This window comes from Euprymna scolopes, chromosome 20 (assembly GCF_053919585.1).
Source record: "Euprymna scolopes isolate OS-2025 chromosome 20, ASM5391958v1, whole genome shotgun sequence".
Taxonomy (NCBI): domain Eukaryota; kingdom Metazoa; phylum Mollusca; class Cephalopoda; order Sepiida; family Sepiolidae; genus Euprymna; species Euprymna scolopes.
In genome coordinates, this window is record NC_136501.1 from 78,925,652 (window position 1) to 78,948,209 (window position 22,558).

General features: G+C 32.5%; 1 protein-coding gene across 5 annotated transcripts in view; it reads right to left on the minus strand.

The window, feature by feature from the left end:
- Nucleotides 1-22,558, minus strand: part of LOC145241477 (GTPase-activating protein and VPS9 domain-containing protein 1-like) — a 347,817-nt gene that overhangs the window by 75,186 nt on the left and 250,073 nt on the right. For 2 of the 5 annotated variants that reach the window (XM_080104467.1, XM_080104468.1), the window contains 2 exons: nucleotides 16,684-16,780; nucleotides 14,757-14,893 (listed from right to left, as the gene is read on the minus strand). The exons of 1 other annotated variant lie outside the window; for it this stretch is intronic. In XM_080104467.1, the coding sequence (XP_079960593.1) occupies nucleotides 14,757-14,893; nucleotides 16,684-16,780 (234 nt within the window). Of the gene's footprint in view, nucleotides 1-13,790; nucleotides 14,894-16,683; nucleotides 16,781-22,558 lie in introns of all 5 variants that reach the window. 2 more of the 5 variants (XM_080104464.1, XM_080104465.1) reach the window with 1 other exon arrangement.

Below are 22,558 nucleotides of genomic sequence, written 5' to 3' on the forward strand. Positions count from 1 at the left end.
CTCGTAAGAAACCAGTTCAAATAACAAGATCTGCCGCTATCAATAACAATGAACCAGTCTACATATATAATCCAAACCAAAATACTAATCGCAATACATCTAATCCACACAGTCACATCAGGAGAAAGAAAAATATTTGGTTTAATCCTCCATTTAGCCTAAATGTCAAAACTAATATACCTAAGGAATTCTTCAACATTGTACAAAACTCTTTCAAATACCTACACAGATATAGTTCTATTTTCAATAAAAATTCAATCAGGATTTCTTATTCAACAATGCCTAATTTAGCACAAAGAATCTTAACAGCTAATAACAAAAAAATTAAATCAGCCCCCAAAATCCCTTTCCCAATTAAACCCAAAACTAACTGTAATTGTAATAACAAACATCTTTGCGCACTCAATAATGATTGCATCCATAAAGACGTTATATATTCTTGCACAATTACTGAGCTCCCACGCAATCCTCCCATAACAGACACTAATATTTCGTCTTCAAGTTATCCTTCTTCCCATCCTCCATATGATATAGTTACTAATCCAATACACTACTCGAGCAGCCCCTCCATCTACAATCATACAACTAGCAATAATGATAATAATAATAATATTAATGAGAATAATAATATTTCTCCTAACAGCCATCCTAACGCTAACAACACTCATTATCTCCTCCAAAATAGTCCTTATACAATCATTGTCCCACCATTTGTTGAACACTATGAACAAAATTCAAACCATTTAACTAATACAAATCAGCAAATTAATATTAATACCAGACTTCAAGCTTTTAATAAAGTACATACATGTATCGGCGCTACTTCAACATTACTTAAGAAAAGAATATCAAACCACATTTCTTCTTTTAACAACCATAATTCTAATAATAACCAAGGGACTTCTCTAACAACTTTAATTAAAAAACTTAACTTTAATAATACCTCCTTCTCAATCAAATGGACCATCATAAAAAAGTTAAGTCTTATACTCCAGGCTCTAAGTCATGTCGCCTCTGCACAACCGAAGCTATAACTATAATTACTTCCCCTCAAAGTAACAATATAATAAATTCTAAAAATGAACTGATCTCTTTCTGTAAACATAAGTCCAAATTTAATTATGACAATTTTGAAATTACATAGTTATTACTTTTACCTTTTAGATAGATATATAATTTTTTCTTTAACTTTATCGTTTTTTCTACATACTTTCTCAATACTTTATAATTTAATAATCCTTTATTTCTCCTTTGCTTGGCCGGTTTTTTATCTGTAATTTCTCTTTTAGTCTTTAAATATTCCTATCTATCTAATATATCAATCTACCCACACTTTCATATCTTGTATGTATATTTACTTATATTTTACTATATGCATTTACTTACTTTCTTGCTTTTTCCTGAATTTGCAGATACCGGCCATCCTCTCCCCTTAAATAATTTTTTATTTTATTTATTTATTCATTGTTCATTTATTATTTATTTTCTATTTATTTATTAATTAATTAATTTATTTAGTTATTTATTTTCCATTTAGTGTCTTTTAACAACTCTTGCTGACATTTTCTTAAGTAATAACCTGTATATTTCAGTTGACCTATATTATTTTGCCCCATATATTTTTTTGCGCTTTTTAACATTTCCTGTCTGGGTCATTTTGACATTTGTTTTTCTATTTATATTTAATTCTATCACTATTTAATTTTTTTTTCCTCTTCTTCCCTGATCTTTCTTATTTATATTTATGTATTGGCAGCAGTTTGAAAAGCATATCTTATTTTTCTTTTATTAATATTATTGGAATTTTTCCCCTTTTCCCTTGTACATATTTGTGAATTATTCCATGGATTTCGGCTTTTGGATTATTTTGGACCATCTTCCAATTACAGGATTTCCTTGGATTTTACTTGTGCAAATGGAAATTCAATTAACTTTCTTGAAGTTATATTTTTGGATTTTACTGTTATTGGATTATTTATCTTTCACCAGACTATCCATTCATGTGTAATCACCTTTTTCTTCACCATATTCCCTCTTCTTCACTTTTTTGTTATCAAGTAAGATCTTTGACTTACTTGTTGTTTCATCAAATACTTTTGTATGCAAAATCCGATCTCGCATTTTGCTAATTCCTACCCTCTGATGAGAAGGAAAATATTTCTTCGAAACTCGCGGATTAAGGACTATCCACTTATCAAGTGTTTCCTTTTCAAATTAAATATGGTTTTAACTCTTTTTCAAAGTGTTTTTAACATGTTTTATTAACTGTTTGCTCGTATATATATATATATACACACAAATTAGAAAATTTTAAAAACACATCTATGGCTATACTTTATTTGCATACTTATTTTATAAAAAGTGTCTAATAAATTAATATAATGTATGTTTCACTTGTAACTTGATTTTACTATTTGTTAAAATTTATACATAATAGTTGTGTTGATATTGATATTATTATTATCAGTAATAATATTAAAGTAATTTAATGGAAAATTGCTTAACATTCCAGATAACTTGTTAGGTCAATTTGAAATTCAAACAACAACTTGAAATTTATACTTAAGTACAGTTGCACACACTACAAACTTTTAGTTTGGAATAATTTCTTTAAAAAATATACACTGAACATTATATTTTTAAAGTTTTTTTTAAAGGAGATACATTTCTTTTTAAAACTAAATTTGTTATTGATGATAGTGATGATAATAATCATAAGCATTACATTTACCATGAAAATGAAATAAAAAAAGGTGCCCCCCTCTCATAAAAAGAAAGATTCATCAAGTTTTTTTTTATTTTTGTGTCTTCTAACAGAAAATATTCTTGTCTTATAAACCCAAAAGATTTTTCCATTTATCCAAACTATATTTATATCACTTTAAGCTTATTTAATGCAATGATGTAAAATATTTTCAAATACACTGTATATGCTGATCGGAAAACTTCCAAAACAAAGCTATACTTCATTTGCATATTTATTTTATAAACAGTTTCTAATAAATTAATGAAAGTCCTTCTAATCCTCTAATTATTCTAAATTAGGAAAAAGAATAAAAGATTTCTATTTTTCATTAACTTTTTTCTCTCTTTAATAATAACAGTGAAAAACACAAAGTGACTGTTTCAAATTACTGAATAATATAGAATTACTTTAACCAAACAACATTCCACTTTTTTATTCATTTTATTATGTAACGAGTTTTTCTTGGTGAATTTATTTTCATTTTTATGTTTATAGAAAAAAACAAATCCTTCTACTTTAAATATTGAAAAGACTATATAAAATAACCTATTGGTTGTTTTTACCTAATAAAATGCATAAATTTCCTCAGCATTAAAACATATCAAATAACAATATGACATCTTTTCTTTTTTCAAATTACCAAATTGTGAAACGAACTTTGTTTTTCTGTAATGAAAGTTGTTGCCCCCCCCCTTTTTTTAAAGATTAATGCTGCCTGGATGGTGGATAGTGTTTTTATCAGTGCAAATACATGATTATATAACCTAATTAATTCAGCCAAATTCTCAAAGTTAGACATAAATAGCATTACATCTGACAATCAATATTTGATTCTGACAAGCGATTTAAAAAAAATTTTGCATGATATTCTTTGAATGAATATTATTTTGCTTCAGTTTCTTTTATTCATTCAGACCTGGAAGATGTGCAAAATTGAGGTATTTTTCGATACTACCCTAAAAAGAGAAATTAATAAAATCTTAATTAGACAATCATATTTATTTTAATATTAACCTATTTATTAAAATTGTGAAAAGTCTTCTTTTACATGAACTATTACATTATTTTCTAATGAGATGATCTAAGCCATGTAATTCATTACATAGAATATTTAATTCAATTATTTTTCCCAAACTCTTATTTTATAATAACTATAAAAAAAAAATGAATTAAACAATCTTAGGCAACACTGGGTACACAGTTGGATTGGCCTAATGAGATGAATAAATTACACTGGGCAACAATACTTTACTTTTTGATTTCTACAACTGATTTTGTATTGTTAGATCAGGAAATGGCATTTGTTTCTCTCCATCAAGTCAGGTTTTTGTGCTAAGTTGATTTGAAAAAAAAATCAGATTTTGTGACATTATCAGCTGACTTTTGTCACCATATATCATCCTAAATATGATTTTAGAGAGAAAAATGCTTTGCCAACAACATAATGATTACTTGATAGAAACATTGGTTACTGTAAATTGAATAGTGGGATTGATAAGGGTAAATATCTGTAAATTGCATATTGCTTCACGATTGTTCAAATTTCAGGACTGGAACTTGTGTTTTATTTTTCAAACTCCTGGAATGCTCAGTAAGAGGGATTAGACATCAGATTCCAGCAGTGGTCAGTCCTCACGACTATCTCAGCAATCCTAATATATAGTCTCCATCTCTTTCAGGTCCTGATGAAATCTCTTCCCCTGCTCGTCACTCATTGAAATCAGATTCTCAGGAAACTGGTCGATATGTGAAAATAGGTAGTGCATTCTGATGCTCATGCTGCAGCCCAGGTTTCTGAAAGCAGTAAGCATGTTAAGTTCTGTGTAGTTTCTGGTTTTATTGTTGCCAAGAAATTCTTCCATGACCAGGACAAATGCTTTCCACGCTTTCAGTTTTACTTTGTTCATTGAGTTTTCAAACTCTTGGTCTGTTTGGTTGAGTTGTAACATTTGAGGATCGTTAAAAGGTGCCAGCTTTCAACTTCTCCATAGTCAATCCTGGGAAAACCTGGCACAAGTAAGTGAAACAATTACCATCCTTGTCCAGAGCTTTGGAGAACTGTGTAATTAAGCTGAACTTGATATGTAGCGATGGAAAGAGTATTCTGTCTATCCACCAGAAGGTTGTTCATGACGTTCCTTTCTTTGCAAGGCACTAATTCCTCCTGCACAGACCAGTCCTCCTTCGTGTATGTTGAGCACCAATTTTTGGAAGATTTTGACGTTTTATGACTTCAAACTGATCCCTTTTCATCATAATCACCTCGAATTATCGAACCTGAATATTTCTTGTTAGGTACATGCAAAACTAATGGCTGACTGGGTAGGGGACATGGTTTTGAACGCTGGCTAATCATAATATTTTTTTAAATTTCAGTTACTTTTTGATTATGTTTGAAAATGCTTAAAGTTAATTTCTCAAAGAAAAAATAGCGTGTGAAATAAAAAATACATGGAATAATTTTATCTCAAATCTGAAAACCCGTACAGTTCTCGTAAAAATTCATTATGACAAAGATCGTGTTTACATTTTTCTGGCAAGAGAAATATAAGTTTTCTGGAATTATTTCCAAGTGAAATATTAAGTTAAAGTCTTAAGATAATGAATTAATACATTATTTTTGGATAATTATTACCATTTTAGCAAAAGTACATGTATGTACTTAACTTTTGTTAAAAATGGTAATAATTATCCAAAAATTTGGCAGTGGTAACAACAAAGTTTATTGTATAAAAAAAAAAATCATAGCGGTAGAATTCAAAGAAATATGAATACATATAAAAACATGTATATCAAGTGTTAAAAGGTCAATTAGATTCACTAAATTACAATGACACTTTATTCATTAAAAAGTTTAATTATTAATAGAATTTAAATTTGAAAATCAAACTGCATAAGTGTTAATTAAATTCATTAATTATACTGACAATTCATGGAAAAAAGTTAACACCATTATTTATTAATATTTATACAGAATTCAAAGCGGAAAGAAAACAATTTATAATTATTGAAAAAATAACTTTAAAAAAATACAAAGTTACATTTAAATTTATTGGAATGTTTACGTGAAATTTAAAGTTGACTGACACAAATCGACATATCTGAAAATGAAGACGTTTAGTTGGATGGAGGAGGTGGATGGACAAAACTTTTTTCTTTTCAGAACTATGCCTCCGTACTTACCGACATGGAATGTTCGTATAATTTTTACCATTTTTTAATTATATTATTTTTGTATGCTCCTGTTTTTCAATTTAATTTTTTTTACTTTATTTTCCAAGATTATATGAAAATTATCTTACATTGATGTTTATACGTTCATGAGTGCAATGAAAATATTATAATCTTACATATGAAGATTCCGTTAAAAATGTAACCATAAAAAAAGTAGAAATATTATTTGCAATTATATTTTTTTGTGTGAAAATATTAAAAAAAACAATAATATCAGTAGTTCGAGAAATTGATTTTTCTTCGAGTTATATCAATTTTGTTAATACAGACTTTAGAGCCTTTTTTCTTATGTTCCTGTAAAAATTAAATATTTTTTAATTGATATAATTTACGATGCTTTATTTTCATGAAAAAAGCAAAAATAAAATTCATTTTTTTTTTTTTTTTTTATTACAGAAAACCATAACTTTAGTAAAGGTGTTTTTCCTTTTAAAACATTAATACATTTCCAATAAGATTTAAATAAAAATAATTAGTTCATTATATTCCATGATCATTATTTGATAAATACTGAAAATTTCATTAAAATTGATTAATTTCCTGATTTTTGGTGGATTTTTAAGTAAAGGGAGGGGTCAAAATGTTTATACATTTTGAGCGTCAGCATTCATTTTGCACATGCCTACTTCTTGTCCTTAAAATGAAAATTTCTAATCAAAACATGGCATTTTACACCCACCAACTTCTCCTAAAATACTCCACACATGTGAACAAAAACGGAAAAAAAATGCACATGGCCATAACTCAAAAACTTGCCCTGATTGAGCAAAACCAATGTGATTTTTTGATTCAGCACATCATATTGGTTTTAAATCAGTTGAAAAAATGCAAACAAATTTGTTGTTGACCAGTGTTATCAGTTGAATGACGAAGAATGAAATAAACTCATTTTTATTACTTATGGGTTTATGACCAGTATTTGCTGATGTTGAATTTGAAAATGACAATGACAGTTGTGGTAATATGGCGATTCTTGTTGTAAGTTTTACATGGAGAAACCAGCAATTGAAGTTCAGTCAAGCATCTTCCATGGAAATAATTATAGAGTAGACAAAGATCTTTCATTCTGTCATTATTCTTCACTACCTGCAAACTTGATTTTGCAATCTGTCAAGAAAGAGTGCTTTGATCGGCATCTCCTCAAATATGGCAACAGTACCTCATCTTACAATGATGTAGCTGAACCTTTGAGCAATGCTGGCCATGTCTGTTAATTAGCAAATAAATATTAGAATTAAAACTTTTTCTTTAACTGGAAATTCCACAAGTTCTGCTCATTAGAATTAATCTTTTAACACACTTAAAACTGAACTATTTACAAACAAAGAAAATGTTTACAGAAAATTTATGTGATAATAATTGGTCATCAGTTGGCTTTTTCTCGATTGACAAGATAAAACAAGATAAAAAAAAACTATGTGAAGTCATTCAAATTAAACTTGTCTTTTTTTCTGCATATTCACCCTAAACATCGTTACTTAGATGCAAGATGCTACTGTAAATTAGGGACCATGCAGGAACACCCTAAGTAGTGAGTTGGGCAGCAAGATGTTTGTCCACATTACATCTAAATTTCTGCATGTTAGTACAGTTAGGAAAGCAGGAAATAGTCTAGCAGTTTGAAAAAAAAAGAACTATCACCAGAAGGCTCTCTAGCATTGGGGACTTCTACAGGGAAGGTGTGGGATTTTGTTTTTTGTCAAGTTAGTTGGGGGTATTTACATAAAGGGGGCAACAGTGATATAAATTCAGCAGAGTATATTCCATTAAAGTACTTACAAGGTTGACAGTTCAGACCTAGTAGACGGTAGATTCTTTTTGGACCCTGTCCAATAGAAAGACTAATGGTTGATATATTGGCTCATATGTGGCAATATTTCATTCATGAGCAAATTTTAATCCATTATTAACTTAATTCATCTTTGCTTGCGATGTAGAAAAGGTATAATTATTGCAATTTCAAGAATGTTTCCAGTAAAGCATAAGATTATATATTAGCAATACTAAACCCGATGGTGTTGCTTGAGGCAAAAATGTAGCACATTTCTACAAAAACTTCTCTCTTCCTTTGTTTTCCACCTTTTTCTCACAAACCTCTTTATCTCTGATCTCTCACAGTTTTCCTTTATACAAGTATTTCTCAAGAAATGATTCTGCATTTTCTTTCCAAATTAGTATATAAAATGGCTGATACCCTTCTGAATAAATAATATTTTTTAAATTTTAGATATTATTTATCATAAATATGCAGTTTGACTTGTTAGGTTAGCTAAAAGGACATGTGCACACGTATGCACAATCCAAACTATAGCGATGCTTACAATTTATTTTACATAATTTTTCAAATTTGTTTTATTTTTTTCCTGTATTTTATAAGACAATTAAATTAATGAATATTTTTTAAAGTTAAAATACCACTTTAAATATTTGTTATAATTGAAAAATGTTTACCTTACGAGGGGCGTGCAATAAGTAATGCCCCTGACCCACTTCCCATAGTAGTAGAGCAACGAAACTTGGCACAGTTATTAGTCTTTCTCTACATAGGAACCACCCAGAGTTATGCATTTCTCCCATCATTTGATGCAGCTCTGGAGACCGTTTTTGTAGAACACCCCAGGTTGGTCCTCCAACCACGACGTGACTTCAGAAATCAAGGCTGCATCATATGGGAAACACTTTCCTTTCAAAAACAACTTCATGTCTGGGAAGAGGTGAAAGTCAGAGGGTGCAAGATCAGGAGAGTAGGGAGGATGGGAGAGGATTTCATAACCACACGCCTGTGCTTCTGATCTGGCGACATGCGAGTTGTGGACCGGAGCGTTGTCCTGCAGGAGGAGGGTACCTTTGCTGATCTTGCCCCATCTCTTGATTTTGATAGCTTTCCTTAATTTCCTCAAAAGTGAAGCATAATAGGCTCCTGTAATTGTGATACCCTTTGCCAGGAAATCTGTTATCACTACTCTGTCCTGGTCCCATAAGACTGTGAGCATGACTTTGCCAGCGGAGTGCTGCACCCTTACCTTCTTTGGAGGTGGTGAGTCCAAGTGCTTCCACTGCATTGACTGGGCTTTGGTCTCTGGATCATAGTGATGGACCCAAGTTTCATCCTGTGTAATCAGTCTTTTGAAAAGCTTTGACTCATCTTCTTGGCACATCTCCAAATTCATCCTCAAGCACTCATTGCATTCTCGCTTCTGGAATGGTGTGAGCAATCTGGGAATCCATCTGGCAGATACCTTATGCATATGCAAATGGTCATGAATGATAGTTTCCACAGATCCTGTACTAATCTTAACATCTTGGTCTATTTGGCAAATAGTAATGCGCCAATCTTCCAAAATGGCAGCCTCAACTTGACGGACAGATGCCTCATCAATGGCAGGAGGGGGGGGGGCGACCAGGCCTGGGAGATATTTCCACAGACTTCCGGCGATGCTGGAATTCACAATGCCAGCGTTTTACAAGATCATATGATGGGGCATTATCACCATAAGTTTCATTCATTTCATCAAAAGTCTCTTGCAGTGTGCGTCCTTTCAAATACAAAAACCGCATCACTGCTCGACATTCAACAGGCTCCATTTCACACCTGACTCAGTTCAAACACCTGTAAAACAGAAACCACAATTAGAGATATAAATCATTGCACATATAAAATTTCAGCAAGATCAGACAACTGGAAGTGGGTCAGGGGCATTACTTATTGCACGCCCCTCATACAATAATCAAGTAATGTTAAATGAATGTGCTTATATTATGTAAGAAATTAACTGTTCATTTGTTAACAAGTTACAAAACAAAATCGGGCATGTTTAACTGTAGTTAACGAAAAAGAAAAAAGGGTCAAAAAACAAATAAGCAATGAAGAAAATGTTACCAAAGGCAAGATAAGTTACTCTTCTAATTACCCAGATAAGTTTTTATTTGTTTTAACATATTTTAAAGCAGTTCTTCTTAGAATAAAAAAACATAGCTGTGATAAGCATATCATAAGGACCCTTGAAAATCTCTCGAAAGTCGAAAATTAAACAAAATACTGGTAAAAACATCCAACAAATGTTACCAATTACGCAAAAATTGAAATAATTTTGTAAAGAAACTGAAACAAAGTACCTTTTTTACGTCAAATAACATGATCAAGTAATAGAATACTGTTAATCTGTTAATTTAAATGCTATTAAAGTCAAACTTTCAAAATCTCACAAGATATTTGTATAAGTTAGATGATAGCAAAAAAAGAACAAAGATATAAAACTTTAGCAATAACGGACATACTTCAATCAATCATTCTTTGCTTTTGAATGAGACGATGATTCAAAATAAAGTCACAAGTAGATACTAGACTGCTATTATTAGAGATTAAATATGTAGATAGCAACAATGGTATTGATATATATGGATGATTCTTCAAGATAGTGTTCATTTAGGCAGTAATAGCATTAGGGAAAAGGTATGAATATGTATTTTAGGCTGTGATGTAATGTTTAAAAACTAAACCATTTGCAGGGTTGCATTTAAAACTAATACTATTAGTTAAAATGCTAACATATTCAACAATAAACAGAACTTTAAAAAATATGTTGGTAGGTTTATTTCTTTAAATATACACTTTTCTCTCATTAGAACCATACTACTCTACCCTTTACTTTTTAATATATATATATCTATATTCCTATAAATTCGTTTCTCTTTTGTGCGTATTGATATTCATATCAAAAACCCTCTTTTCTATTTATTTAAAAAGAAAATACAATGTTGTAATATATGGGTCGTAGAACTGCATTCACTAGCAAAAGATCTAGCTAATTTGCATATTCTTTTAAGCATTCATTTTAATTAATTCCCTATTAGTTTTAATCGGTTTTCTTATGGAATGATCATCTTTAGTTAACTATTAAGTGTATTTATATTCATGCAGATATTCTACATTATTTATTCTTGCATAATATTTGCGTAAAAAGTGTGCAGTAAACACAAAATTGTTTCTATATATATTTATGTATGTGTATGTATTTTTGGTTTTCTATCTATCTATCTATATATATATATATATATAGGTGAACGTGTGTGTGTGTGTCTGTGTACATTTCCCTACGTAATAACTGTCAATTTTTAGTCTACAGACTCGAAATTTGATATATAGGGTACTGAGATTTGGGAAAATCAATGTGATCGGTTTTTGGCCAGAAATTTGACGATTAAGGGGTCAAAGTTCAACGATTTGACCTTTGAGAACTCTACCAAACTCCTCCAACAATTTTGGGTCTACGCACTTGAAATTTTAGATATAGGTTCCTTGGACATGGATCTAACTTAATAACTTGATTTGAGCCCAAAACAATAAATGTTAAGGGGTCATAATAGGGGTCAAAGTTTTAAAAAAATTAACCTCTGCGGTCTCTTACAAATTACTCAGAAATTTCTGGTCTAAATATTTGAAATTTTACATAAAGGGTATTCAGAAATAGGGCAAGCTTTTTCATCAGTTTGGGTCAAAAATTTTTAGTTAACAATATATAAATGTATGTATGTCTGTCTGTTTGCATGTCTGCCTTAAACTTTCAATAGAGGCGACGGATTTTACCAAGATCAGTATCGTTTTAAAGTTCGACCTTTCATACGACAAATATCGAAAAATTGGCTAAAAACATTAATATCTTCCCCTTCAACTAGGCACTTTTCTACAGGGGGGGAGGGTCACGTTTTTTGCCGATATTTTTGAAAGTTATCCTCTCCTTTAGATTGTCTAGCCTTAATTTTAAAAAATGTCGCTTCCAGTTTGGCAGTGGTCGTAACAGCATAAACGTTAGGTTTTACTCCGTTCTTTTCCTCCTTTGCGGTACGGGTTCGAGCCTGCCTTCCTACTACCACTTTTTTTTTTTTTTTTTGCTCAACATACACATCTAAACACCCGGGCAATGCCGGGCTGAAATGCTAGTATATCTATAAAAGTGTGTGTGTGTGTGTGTGTGTGTGTGTGTACATTTCCCTACGCAATAACTATGTCAATTTTCAGTCTACAGACTCGAAATTTGATATACAGGGTACTGAGATTTGGGAAAATTGATGTGATTGGTTTTCGGCCAGAAATTTGGCGATTAAGGGGTCAAAGTTCAATGATTTGACCTTTGAGAACTCTACCAAACTCCTCCAACAATTTTGGGTCTACGCACTTGAAATTTTAGATATAGGTTCCTTGGACATGGATCTAACTTAATAACTTGATTTGAGCCCAAAACAATAAATGTTAAGGGGTCATAATTAAAAAAATTGACCGCTTTTTTTTTTTGCTCAACATACACCTCCAAACTACCAGGCAACGCCAGGCTGAAATGCTAGTATATATATATATATATATATGCGCTATATCTTCCCTCTTTTGAAAATAGGGTATGATTATGAATATCTCTAGTATGAAATAATCCTTATACACTGAAATTTAATTTATGAGGAGAGATAACATATGAGAAATATTTGGAATCAAGTCTCCCCTTGCTATTATTTCAGATCATTTGAAACCTTAGCAGCAAGTTTTAGTCTCCCCTTCATCAAGGCAAGAGGTTTTGGGGAAATGTCATATTTTGCAATTCATATGCAAAACTAGGAAACCAAATAACTATGATTGAAACATTTTATGGCTGTAAAAATGTGCCAAAGTTAGGCTTTGGATGATAAATGATTCCCTTAATGTATGATCTTAAGAGCAAATGTCACATAGCCTACTACACAATTCAGATCATTAGTTTTCCAACGAGCCTTCATTTGTTAAGTTCTGATCAATAGTCGGTAAGATTCGAACTTAAAAATTTGCTAAAAAGTAGGTTCATTCCATAATTGGATTTCACCATGCTTTGCTTGATCTGTGTCAGTTAATAGACTTTCTTGTGTGTGGTGTGTTTGCTCATGTGGCAGAGTACTCGCCTCGCATGCAAGAAGCTTGGGATTTGAATCCCTAGTTCAGATACGTCTAACTGATAAGCCAAAATGAGAGCGAAACTCAAGTCTTGGACTTCCAGTTTGTTGGCTGTCATGGCTTTTGTGAACTGCGGCGTTGTTTGACTGTGGAAATAATTTTATATATATATATATATATATATATATATATATATATACTCATAGTCAAATTGAATATTGAAATGCTCATATCATTGGTTCTATGAAACGAAAGTACATGGAAATTTGTAGGCTTTTTGAAGATTATAATACTATTCTATTTATTTCTATTTTATGACAATTGGTAAAAAGGAACCTATATTTTCAAACCAATAAAATATACCCAAATTTGCCTACGTTTGTATATATATATAGTGTCCTGGTAGGCAGCTTGAGTTTTGCTGCTTCGGTGGTCTCCCTTTTGGCCTTGCCAAGCCACTAATAGATATATAGAAGAAACAGAGACAGTGGAATACAGAGGAAGTGAGAGAGAGAAATGGAGAGAAGAGAGAGATAGTGAGAGACAGGTGTAGAGGAAGGAGAGAAACAATCAAATAGTAAGCTATGCAAAATTGTAATGTTTTATAAATCAGAATTTGATCTGGCATTGAACATTGCATTGAATAATGTATATATTATTATCTTAAAAGATGTGGGATTGAAAACTATATATATGGTAGATAGGAGACTAATTCAAGCAATCATTGAAATGATCTACCTTCCATTTATATCAAGCGCACGAGAGAAGCTATTTTTTGATAACTTCTTTCTTCAGAAATGTTTAAATATTGAAGAGACAATGTAAAAACATGAAAACATAAAACATGCAAGGTTAGAAATATTTTGAAATCAAAAATAGAAGATGCAAAACTACCTGATCTATATCCAAAGCATTTTTTAGTTCAGAACTATGATGGTTACTCCTTATTGGAAAAGTTCCAGCAATGTCTCCTCTCTTCGATGAATGTGAAAGGCCACCAGTAGGATTAGCAGCAGGATCAGAAACTCCTGATTGGTTTCGGTTCCTTTTCACTGGTGTAAAGACCTCATCTATCAGTTGAGAAGCCCAGTTGGTAGTCATTGTCTCCTGCCCATTCAATTGGTTAAAAGCATCTTTCACATTAGCAGCAGCAGCTGTGGCAGGTTCAGCAGCAGCACCACCACCACCAACCGCTGCTGCAGAAGCAATTCTACCAGTACTGCTGCTGCTGCTACTACTACTACTACTACTGCTACCATCACCGTCTTTTGATTTGACAGTTGCCGTATTGTTTGAGAGAGGATCAAATACTTTCAAAGCAGCAGATAATCTTTGTTCATCGAGTCGAGCATTCTGCTGTTCGGAAAATCTCAAGTCAACATCTGATATGGATTCAGAATTTGCTAATTCATCCTCTACTGGTAAAAGGCTTCTGTATTCATTTATTTTGTTAGTTTCATTTTGAGGGGAATCCATAATACCAGAGTCTTTTGAAATAGAAAGCTTATGCTCTTCTTCGAGAGCTGTGAAACCCAGATCGACTGATTCCGAAGTGAGAATGGCCTGAGGTATCGGTTTTAAAGGCGTAGGATCATAAGCGGGATAATTTTTTACAGTATTTTCTTGAAATGGATGGCTGAATCTCGATCTGGAGTGGTGATCTAAGGCCGATAACATGGCCGTCACTTTGCCTTGCGCTTGCTTAAATGTAGCAGACAAGCGTTGCCGAGGCACATTGAGTAACTTAAATCCATCAAGATTACCATCCGGACCAATGTCAATAAGTCCAGAACTCACTGGGGATTTGGTTGTTGGTGATCTCTTAAAGAAATCTGGACTCTTATTAGCTTTCAATATTACCCTGTCTGTTCCATATGATCGTCTAGGTCGATGGTGATGATGATGATGGTGGTGGTGGTGGTGGTGGTGATGCCCCGATATACCACCCACGGCTCCAAGACACTCTAGGTCACGCTCTTCAACTGGACTCTCACGACCTAAACGTGGAAAATATTAAAAATTAATCATGACATCAAAGAACTAATATTTTTTTAATGGAATAGGATTTCAAGAATATTTTTTTAAATGCTAAAATCTTTGAATATGTTGGTTTTTCTATCAAATGATTGTTCGACATGTAACATCTTTTGTCCGTTAAAAAATACAACTTTAAGACTCAATTTTAATGAAAAACCTTGATCAAAAAACAAAAATAAATTCAAGTTCACCATTAAATAAATTTAGGATTAAATTATTGAAATGTTTGAGCTAAAACATCAAGTGTTTTTAATAACAAAGAGACTTGATAAATAAAATGTAAAATTCTTTTCTAGTTTGTTGCTGATAAAACAAAACAAAAAAAAAACAATGTTATGTTGAATGAAACAAAATTTAATATGTATCTTTTTTTGGGTTATTTGCCAAATACTAAATAAAAGCTGTTCTGTAAGGTAGCATGATGTGAATTTCATTAGAAACACACCAAAAAGCCATCACTGGTGTAGATACCATGGCTTCTAAATAGAACCTGAATCTTGAGCAGAGATGTTTGAGCACCAGTTTGATCCTGGCAATAAACTGGTGTTGCAGTAGGTGTCTTTCTCAACTGTGTGCAGCAAATAATATACCATTAGGTTGCAGTCAGTCAAGAGGCTGGTGAAGTTGTGGAAGTTCTTAGACAATCACTTCTGAGTTTTCCTATAGGTGTGACATGAAATGGAATTCTGTTACCACATATTACAACTCATTGTAATCATCTGAATTTAATCCTTTTTCAAAAATGTAGAGCAGCATGTGAACTTCATTAGAAACACAATAAAAGACCATCACAGTTTGAGGGAACTTGGTCATCATAATGCACAGGACTTAGAAGTTATTCTCATGCGAGAAGAATTAAAGTATCACTGGCTCAACTTGATGTTTGGCCTTGTTGAGAAGTTTGAGTTTTGTAAGGCACTGAGGTCCTTGTGACTCATGTATGAGGCATAGTGAAGATTCTTGTTCATCACAACATTCATCTCTCTTATCAAGGTTAGCATTGTTTAAATGGATCTGGCTATAGCTTTTTGGAAGTTTCTAAATGAATTTAATAGTGCAGACAGCATGCCTGCTATGATCCTGCTATTTCCATCACAATTCTAGAGCTCACATTTCAGTTTCTTTCAATCTATTCAACAAGTACTAAGCAGCATCTAAGATTTCTGAATTTAGCATAAAGCAGGTCACTTAATTCCAATATTGTAGTGCTTTCCAGTTATCCATAGTCTGCAGCTCCCACTATAGTAGACAGAAATAACTATGCATTGCACTTTACCGCTATTAAGTACTTCAAATGGTTCTGAAATGAAATATAAAAAAGATTATGAAATTTATCCTGAGTATCCTGTATACATTTTTACCAAGTATGTATGAATAGAAACAATTTCGTTTTTCTCAGCAATACAGTCATTTCATATAGAAACTATGAATTATACTAGTAGGAAGACCAAACATGATGATCAACAAATGTTTCACACTTCCAATACTTTTATTCTCAACTGCTTTTATCTATTATTAATCTTACAGTCAATAATAAATCGAAGCAGTTGTATTTTTAATACTATATAGCTTTCAGTCTTACTTTTGTGAGTTTTTTTTTTTACTTATCCTGACAAATCCTGTTAGATAAATTACTCCTCAGGTATGACAACCTAGAAGAAAAATAGGACTGAAGATTGAAAGTCGAGAAATGTTGGAAAATGAAGTAATTAAAAAAATAAAAAATATATTAAAAAAATGTAAAAAGTACCTGAAGCCAACGGAGTCACTTCATTTCTGTCTGGTGTGTCTGCATTATCAATTTCATCTTGATTGACTGATCTATCAGTCACGCTGCTCACATCATCCTGATTGAGATTAGAAAACTATTCATTTACAAAAAGTTGCTATGAATGCAACAAAAGAGAAAAAATTATCAAAAGATTGAATTTGTTGCATAAAAATGAGGAATTTCTGCTTCTCTCTCAATTCAATTAATAATTTCAACTCAATTGAATTGACACTTTTCACACTTGTATTGTCATTTTTAGTTGGGGATAAAATCCTGAGTAGTTGCATGGAGACCTATCACACACATTGATGAGAGAACCTTTAAACATAAGTGAACTATGTTCAGAGAGTTTCTATTTTATGAAGACTTAACCTTCAAGTTCAAAATGTTTAAATATCACCCAAGTTAAGTATTGAATAACAATTTTGTAGAAGATCTGACAAATTTCGGAGATTTTAACATTATTTCATTAAAATATATGTATTCTTTTAACATATATCATACTTATATTTTAAAAAAATTCCCAGTTCACTATTAATATTTTATATTTTCACTCATGATGTTATATACTGGGTGATATGGTTATTATTATTAGTATTAGTCGATACCACTTGTACGGGTATGTTACGTGAGTTCTTAGTGAGAGTTCTTGTCTTATTACATATGATGTTGTATCTTAGAGAGAGAGAGAAGTTGTATAAGTTGTTGTATGAGAGACTTTGAGAGATTGTTTATATTAGGAGAGATTCTTATATTTATTAAATGTTCTTTCTTAGATCTTGCTGATGGAAGAAGGAGAAAGCTCTTAGAGTGAAGGGATATAGTGTTCAGACAGTTCGGACATTTTGTAGACATGAATGATGTTGAGACGTGTATGTAAATACATATAACACAAATATATAATACAATTGGACTTTACCTTTGTATAAGAAACATAAGACACAAGACGAGCTTTACAAAACACATAATGGTTTATTCTTCACACGGCCGTGTTCCATCACCAAGAATTCAAAGTCTCACATTTTTCCTTGAAGTGACGACTCGTTTCCAGACGTCTGACTGTCTCTGAGTCTCTTCACTGACTGTCTAACTCTCACTAAAGTTTTTCTCTATTCTAGAACTTTCTATTTTCCGTGACGTCATACACATGTTAAAACATGTGCATTCTTTCACGTTTCCTGGACATACGTGTCCAAACTTTTCCTATTTCTACAAAAGGAATTTTAACCTATATTCAATATGTTAAAACATTATCTTATAAGCTGCATTCTTTCAATTTAAAATTTCATAATAAACTTGACAGCTCACATTCTTTTCTTGAAATATTTATCTATTTCTAAACAAATGTTTTGTTTTACATTTTTAAATTCTCACACGTAATCTATTTCTAAACTAGATTACGAGGTTCGAATTTCGCCTATGCTCTTTCATTTTCATTTTAAACTAAATTCTCCATTTTTATACTTACATGAAAAGGGGACAGCCCTTATCATGTAACAATGAGAACCCAGTTGAAGAGCATGACCTGCAGAATCTTGAAGCTGTAGGTAGTCACTATAGACAATTATATGAGAAGGTAAAATTGAAAACTAATAAGGGTTAAGAGTTACTTAAATACTAGCATGGGTAACCGGCAATGCCTGGATTGACATGAAGTTCCGTTTGGAATAAATCTGCAATACTAAGGATATTAATCATTTTCATCGTGGACAACGTCGATACCCCCACAACAATTTCAAAAATAAAAGAACAGATAAAAACATGTAAATGTAATCGGCCCAAAAAAGAAATACATGATATCCTCTCCATCAGATATTTCAGAAGAATGGATATAAAGAGAAGAAGCTATTTTCCAGATATTGAGCACGTTTTGTTGCTCATGCGTTGGACCCCACCTCCGCCAAAAATAAAATAAAAAATAAATGAATCAAAACTTTTGTTTCAATAAAAATAGCAGTGAGTGCTGGAGCGACCAAGAAAAAAAAAAAAAAAAAAAAAATAGCTGTGTGGGCAGACTCCAACCTGAAACGCGAATAAAGGAAAAAGCTTTGCCCAAGTGTAGAAATAACGTTTATAAACATTAACACGTTTGAAAAGTTTAAGAACAAAATGGAATTCCTTTTATTGGCTTGTTTTTGTTTTGTTTTTTGTAAAGGCACTTTCTTCACTGGCTTTTTTTTTTTTTTTCATAAATAAAAGACATTTTTGACTTGTCTTTTTTCGGGAGCGGGGATTCAATTCCCGGAACGCTCAAAGATTCTGTATAGTCGTTTCAAGAATAATAAAAAAAAAACAAATGAGATCTTTCCATTTATTTGTAAGTGTTTTATTTATTTATTTATTTATTTATTTTTAAAAATAAAGCAAAACAACTTTCTGTCTACATAATAGAAACTTATTGCATTACCAAATTATTTTTTGTGAGGACGAGTTTATTTTTTTATCTTTCAAACTTCGGACCATAAAAAACTCATCAGGGGAAATAATTCTACCCATTTCAAAAAAAAAAAAAAAAATCAATGTTGGAAATAATAATTCCAGATAAATTTAATATATTATCAATATAATTGTAATTTAAAGTTGATGAAATAACAATCTTAAATAGAACACTAAAAACAACTCTCTCGCAAGAAACTTTAACATATAACTATTTAATAAAATTGATTTTCCTTAATATAATATGCAAATGAGATGACCTAATCATATATTTTGAAAGAACCATACTATATATAGAAATAAATGAATTATTAAAGTAATGGATCTTTTGTATATATTAATCAAATTGTAAACAAACAGACAGGAATACAACTTTATATATATGGATCATTGTAATATTTTCTTTTATCAAGAAACTTGATATTAACTTGAGGTATTCATTGAAAGAGAACCAAAATTTAACTTAAAAACAATAAATTTAAACTATCTTAATGCTTTAAAATTTAAGTTTATTAGAGTAAACCATGTAGGATTTTGACTGATGTGAAGTTCATTAGAAACACAATAAAAGACCATCACAGTTTGAGGTAACTTGGTCATCATAATGCACAGGACTTGGCAGAAATTATTCTCATGTGAGAAGAATCAAAGCATCACTAGCTTGACTTGGTGTAACATTTTACAAAAACTACAATTATCAAGTAATGAGAAAAAGATTTGCAGTTTTTGAGTTATTTAGCAATTAAAAAATTTGTGATAAGTTATATTGTTCATTATCAAATTTCCATTTTTAAATTACTACAAGAGGAAAATTACTACAAGAGGAAAAGATATTGACTCCTTACTGAGTTTAAAAAGGGTAAACTGATCTATCCATTTCAAGAATATACGACTTGTCCAGAGACTATAAATAGAGTTACATCTAAACATTGATGTAGCTATTTATGACAGTCATGGTCCCAGAACCACTTCCATGACAACCTTTTTTTTGTTAATTATATCACTGGGTCTTGATTATTATGAGCCTGCATGACTATAACAATGTTTCACCCCCACAATGCACTTAACCTAACAATTCCTTGCAAAGATAAAATATCAATGTCTCTGTGTAGCTTAATTGTCATGAATATATTTTCATAGTCATTACCATCATATTCAGTTAACATCCATTTTACATGTTGACATATGCTAGAGGTCTTTTGAAAATCGACCTTCTAACTAACCCATATCTGTCCTGGCTCTCAATTAATCCCTCTCAAGTCCATTCCCATTACTCTCTTGTATGCACCACACCAGAAACTCAGCCTTTGACTTAATGCCACCACATCACTCATCAAAGTCTCTTATCCCACATGCATAGGCCCACAATACCCAGACCCAATCTTCTAAACTCATCAGACCCAAGCCTATCCCGAAGACCCGAAACATGGATCCATTGCATCATCTTTCTATGCAACACACATTCTCAACCCTTACTGACCAGGTCTTGCCTCTGCACATCTTCACACTGCATAAGCATTTATGAACAACAATGACAACAAGAACAACACTAACCAGCAATGGCAGAAGCTCCCTGAATCCACTCCTAACATTACATCTTCACCAGCACCATTAAGGCAACAAAATCTCTGAACAATCTCAATAACCAATACTCCAAATCTGTTCTCCCACACTTCTTGTACACAAACTGGTTGTCATCTTTCAACTTGCCAGTAATTTTACTGCACTTTTGTGCATTCAATGACTCCATGGACCAAAAACAAATACAGTTGTACCCAATTCTCTTACCACAAACTGAGTATGAAAGATTTCCTCTTTCCAGTAGATTTCCAACACTACAACTACTGATAAACATTTTTACCAAATGTACGAGGGGCGTGCAATAAGTAATGCCCCTGACCCACTTCCCATAGCAATAGAGCAACAAAACTTGGCACAGTTATTAGTCTTTCTCTATATAGGAACCACCCAGAGTTATGCATTTCTCCCATCATTTGATGCAGCTCTGGAGACCGTTTTTGTAGAACACCCCAGGTTGGTCCTCCAACCATGACGTGACTTCAGAAATCAAGGCTGCATCATCTGGGAAACGCGTTCCTTTCAAAAACAACTTCATGTCTGGGAAGAGGTGAAAGTCAGAAGGTGCAAGGTCAGGAGAGTAGAGAGGATGGGAGAGGATTTCATAACCACACGCCTGTGCTTCTGATCTGGCGACATGCGAGTTGTGGACCGGAGCGTTGTCCTGCAGGAGGAGGGTATCTTTTCTGGTCTTGCCCCGCCTCTTAATTTTGATAGCTTTCCTTAATTTCCTCAAAAGTGAAGCATAATAGGCTCCGGTAATTGTGGTACCCATTGCCAGGAAATCTGTCATCACTACTCCATCCTGGTCCCAGAAGACTGTGAGCATGATTTTGCCAGCGGAGTGCTGCACCCTTACCTTCTTTGGAGGTGGTGAGTTCAAGTGCTTCCACTGCATTGACTGGGCTTTGGTCTCTCGATCATAGTGATGGACCCAGGTTTCATCCTGTGTAATTAGTCTTTTGAAAAACTTTGACTCATCTTCTTGGCACATCACCAAATTTATCCTCAAGCACTCAACTTCTGGAATGGTGTTAGCAATCTGGGAATCCATCTGGCAGACACCTTATGCATATGGTCATGAATGATAGTTTCCACAGACCCGGCACTAATCTTAACATCTTGGGCTATTTAGCAAATAGTAATGCGCTGATCCTCCAAAATGGCAGCCTCAACTTGACGGACAGATGCCTCATCAATGGCAGAAGGGGGCGACAAGGTTTACGAGCTGTTTCCACAGACTTCTGACCATGTTTGAATTCACGGTGCCAGCGTTTTACAAGGTCATATGATGGGGCATTATCACCATAAGTTTCTTTCATTTCATCAAAAGTTTCCTGTGGTGTGCATCCTTTCAAAATACAGAAACCGGATAACTGCTCGGCATTCAACAGGCTTCATGTAAACCTGACTCAGTTCAAACACCTGTAAAACAGAAACCACAATTAGTTCAGAGCTGTAATTTGCCACATAACCCATAGAGATATAAATCAATGCACATGCAAAATTTCAGCAAGATCAGACAACTGGAAGTGGGTCAGGGACATTACTTATTGCACGCTCCTCGTACTGTTTATTCTATCACGACTGAGCATTTCTGTATATAACTTGAACAGCATTCTTTAACTACTCATTTACCCCTAGTTTATGCAATTCCTACTAGACAACATACTACTCATATATATATATATATATATATATATATATATATATATATATATATATATATATATATATATATGGCCTGACAAAGCCACAAGAGACAATCGAAGCAGCAAAACTGAAGCTGGCTTGCAAGACACTATATACACAAATGTAGGCAAATTTGGGCATCATATTT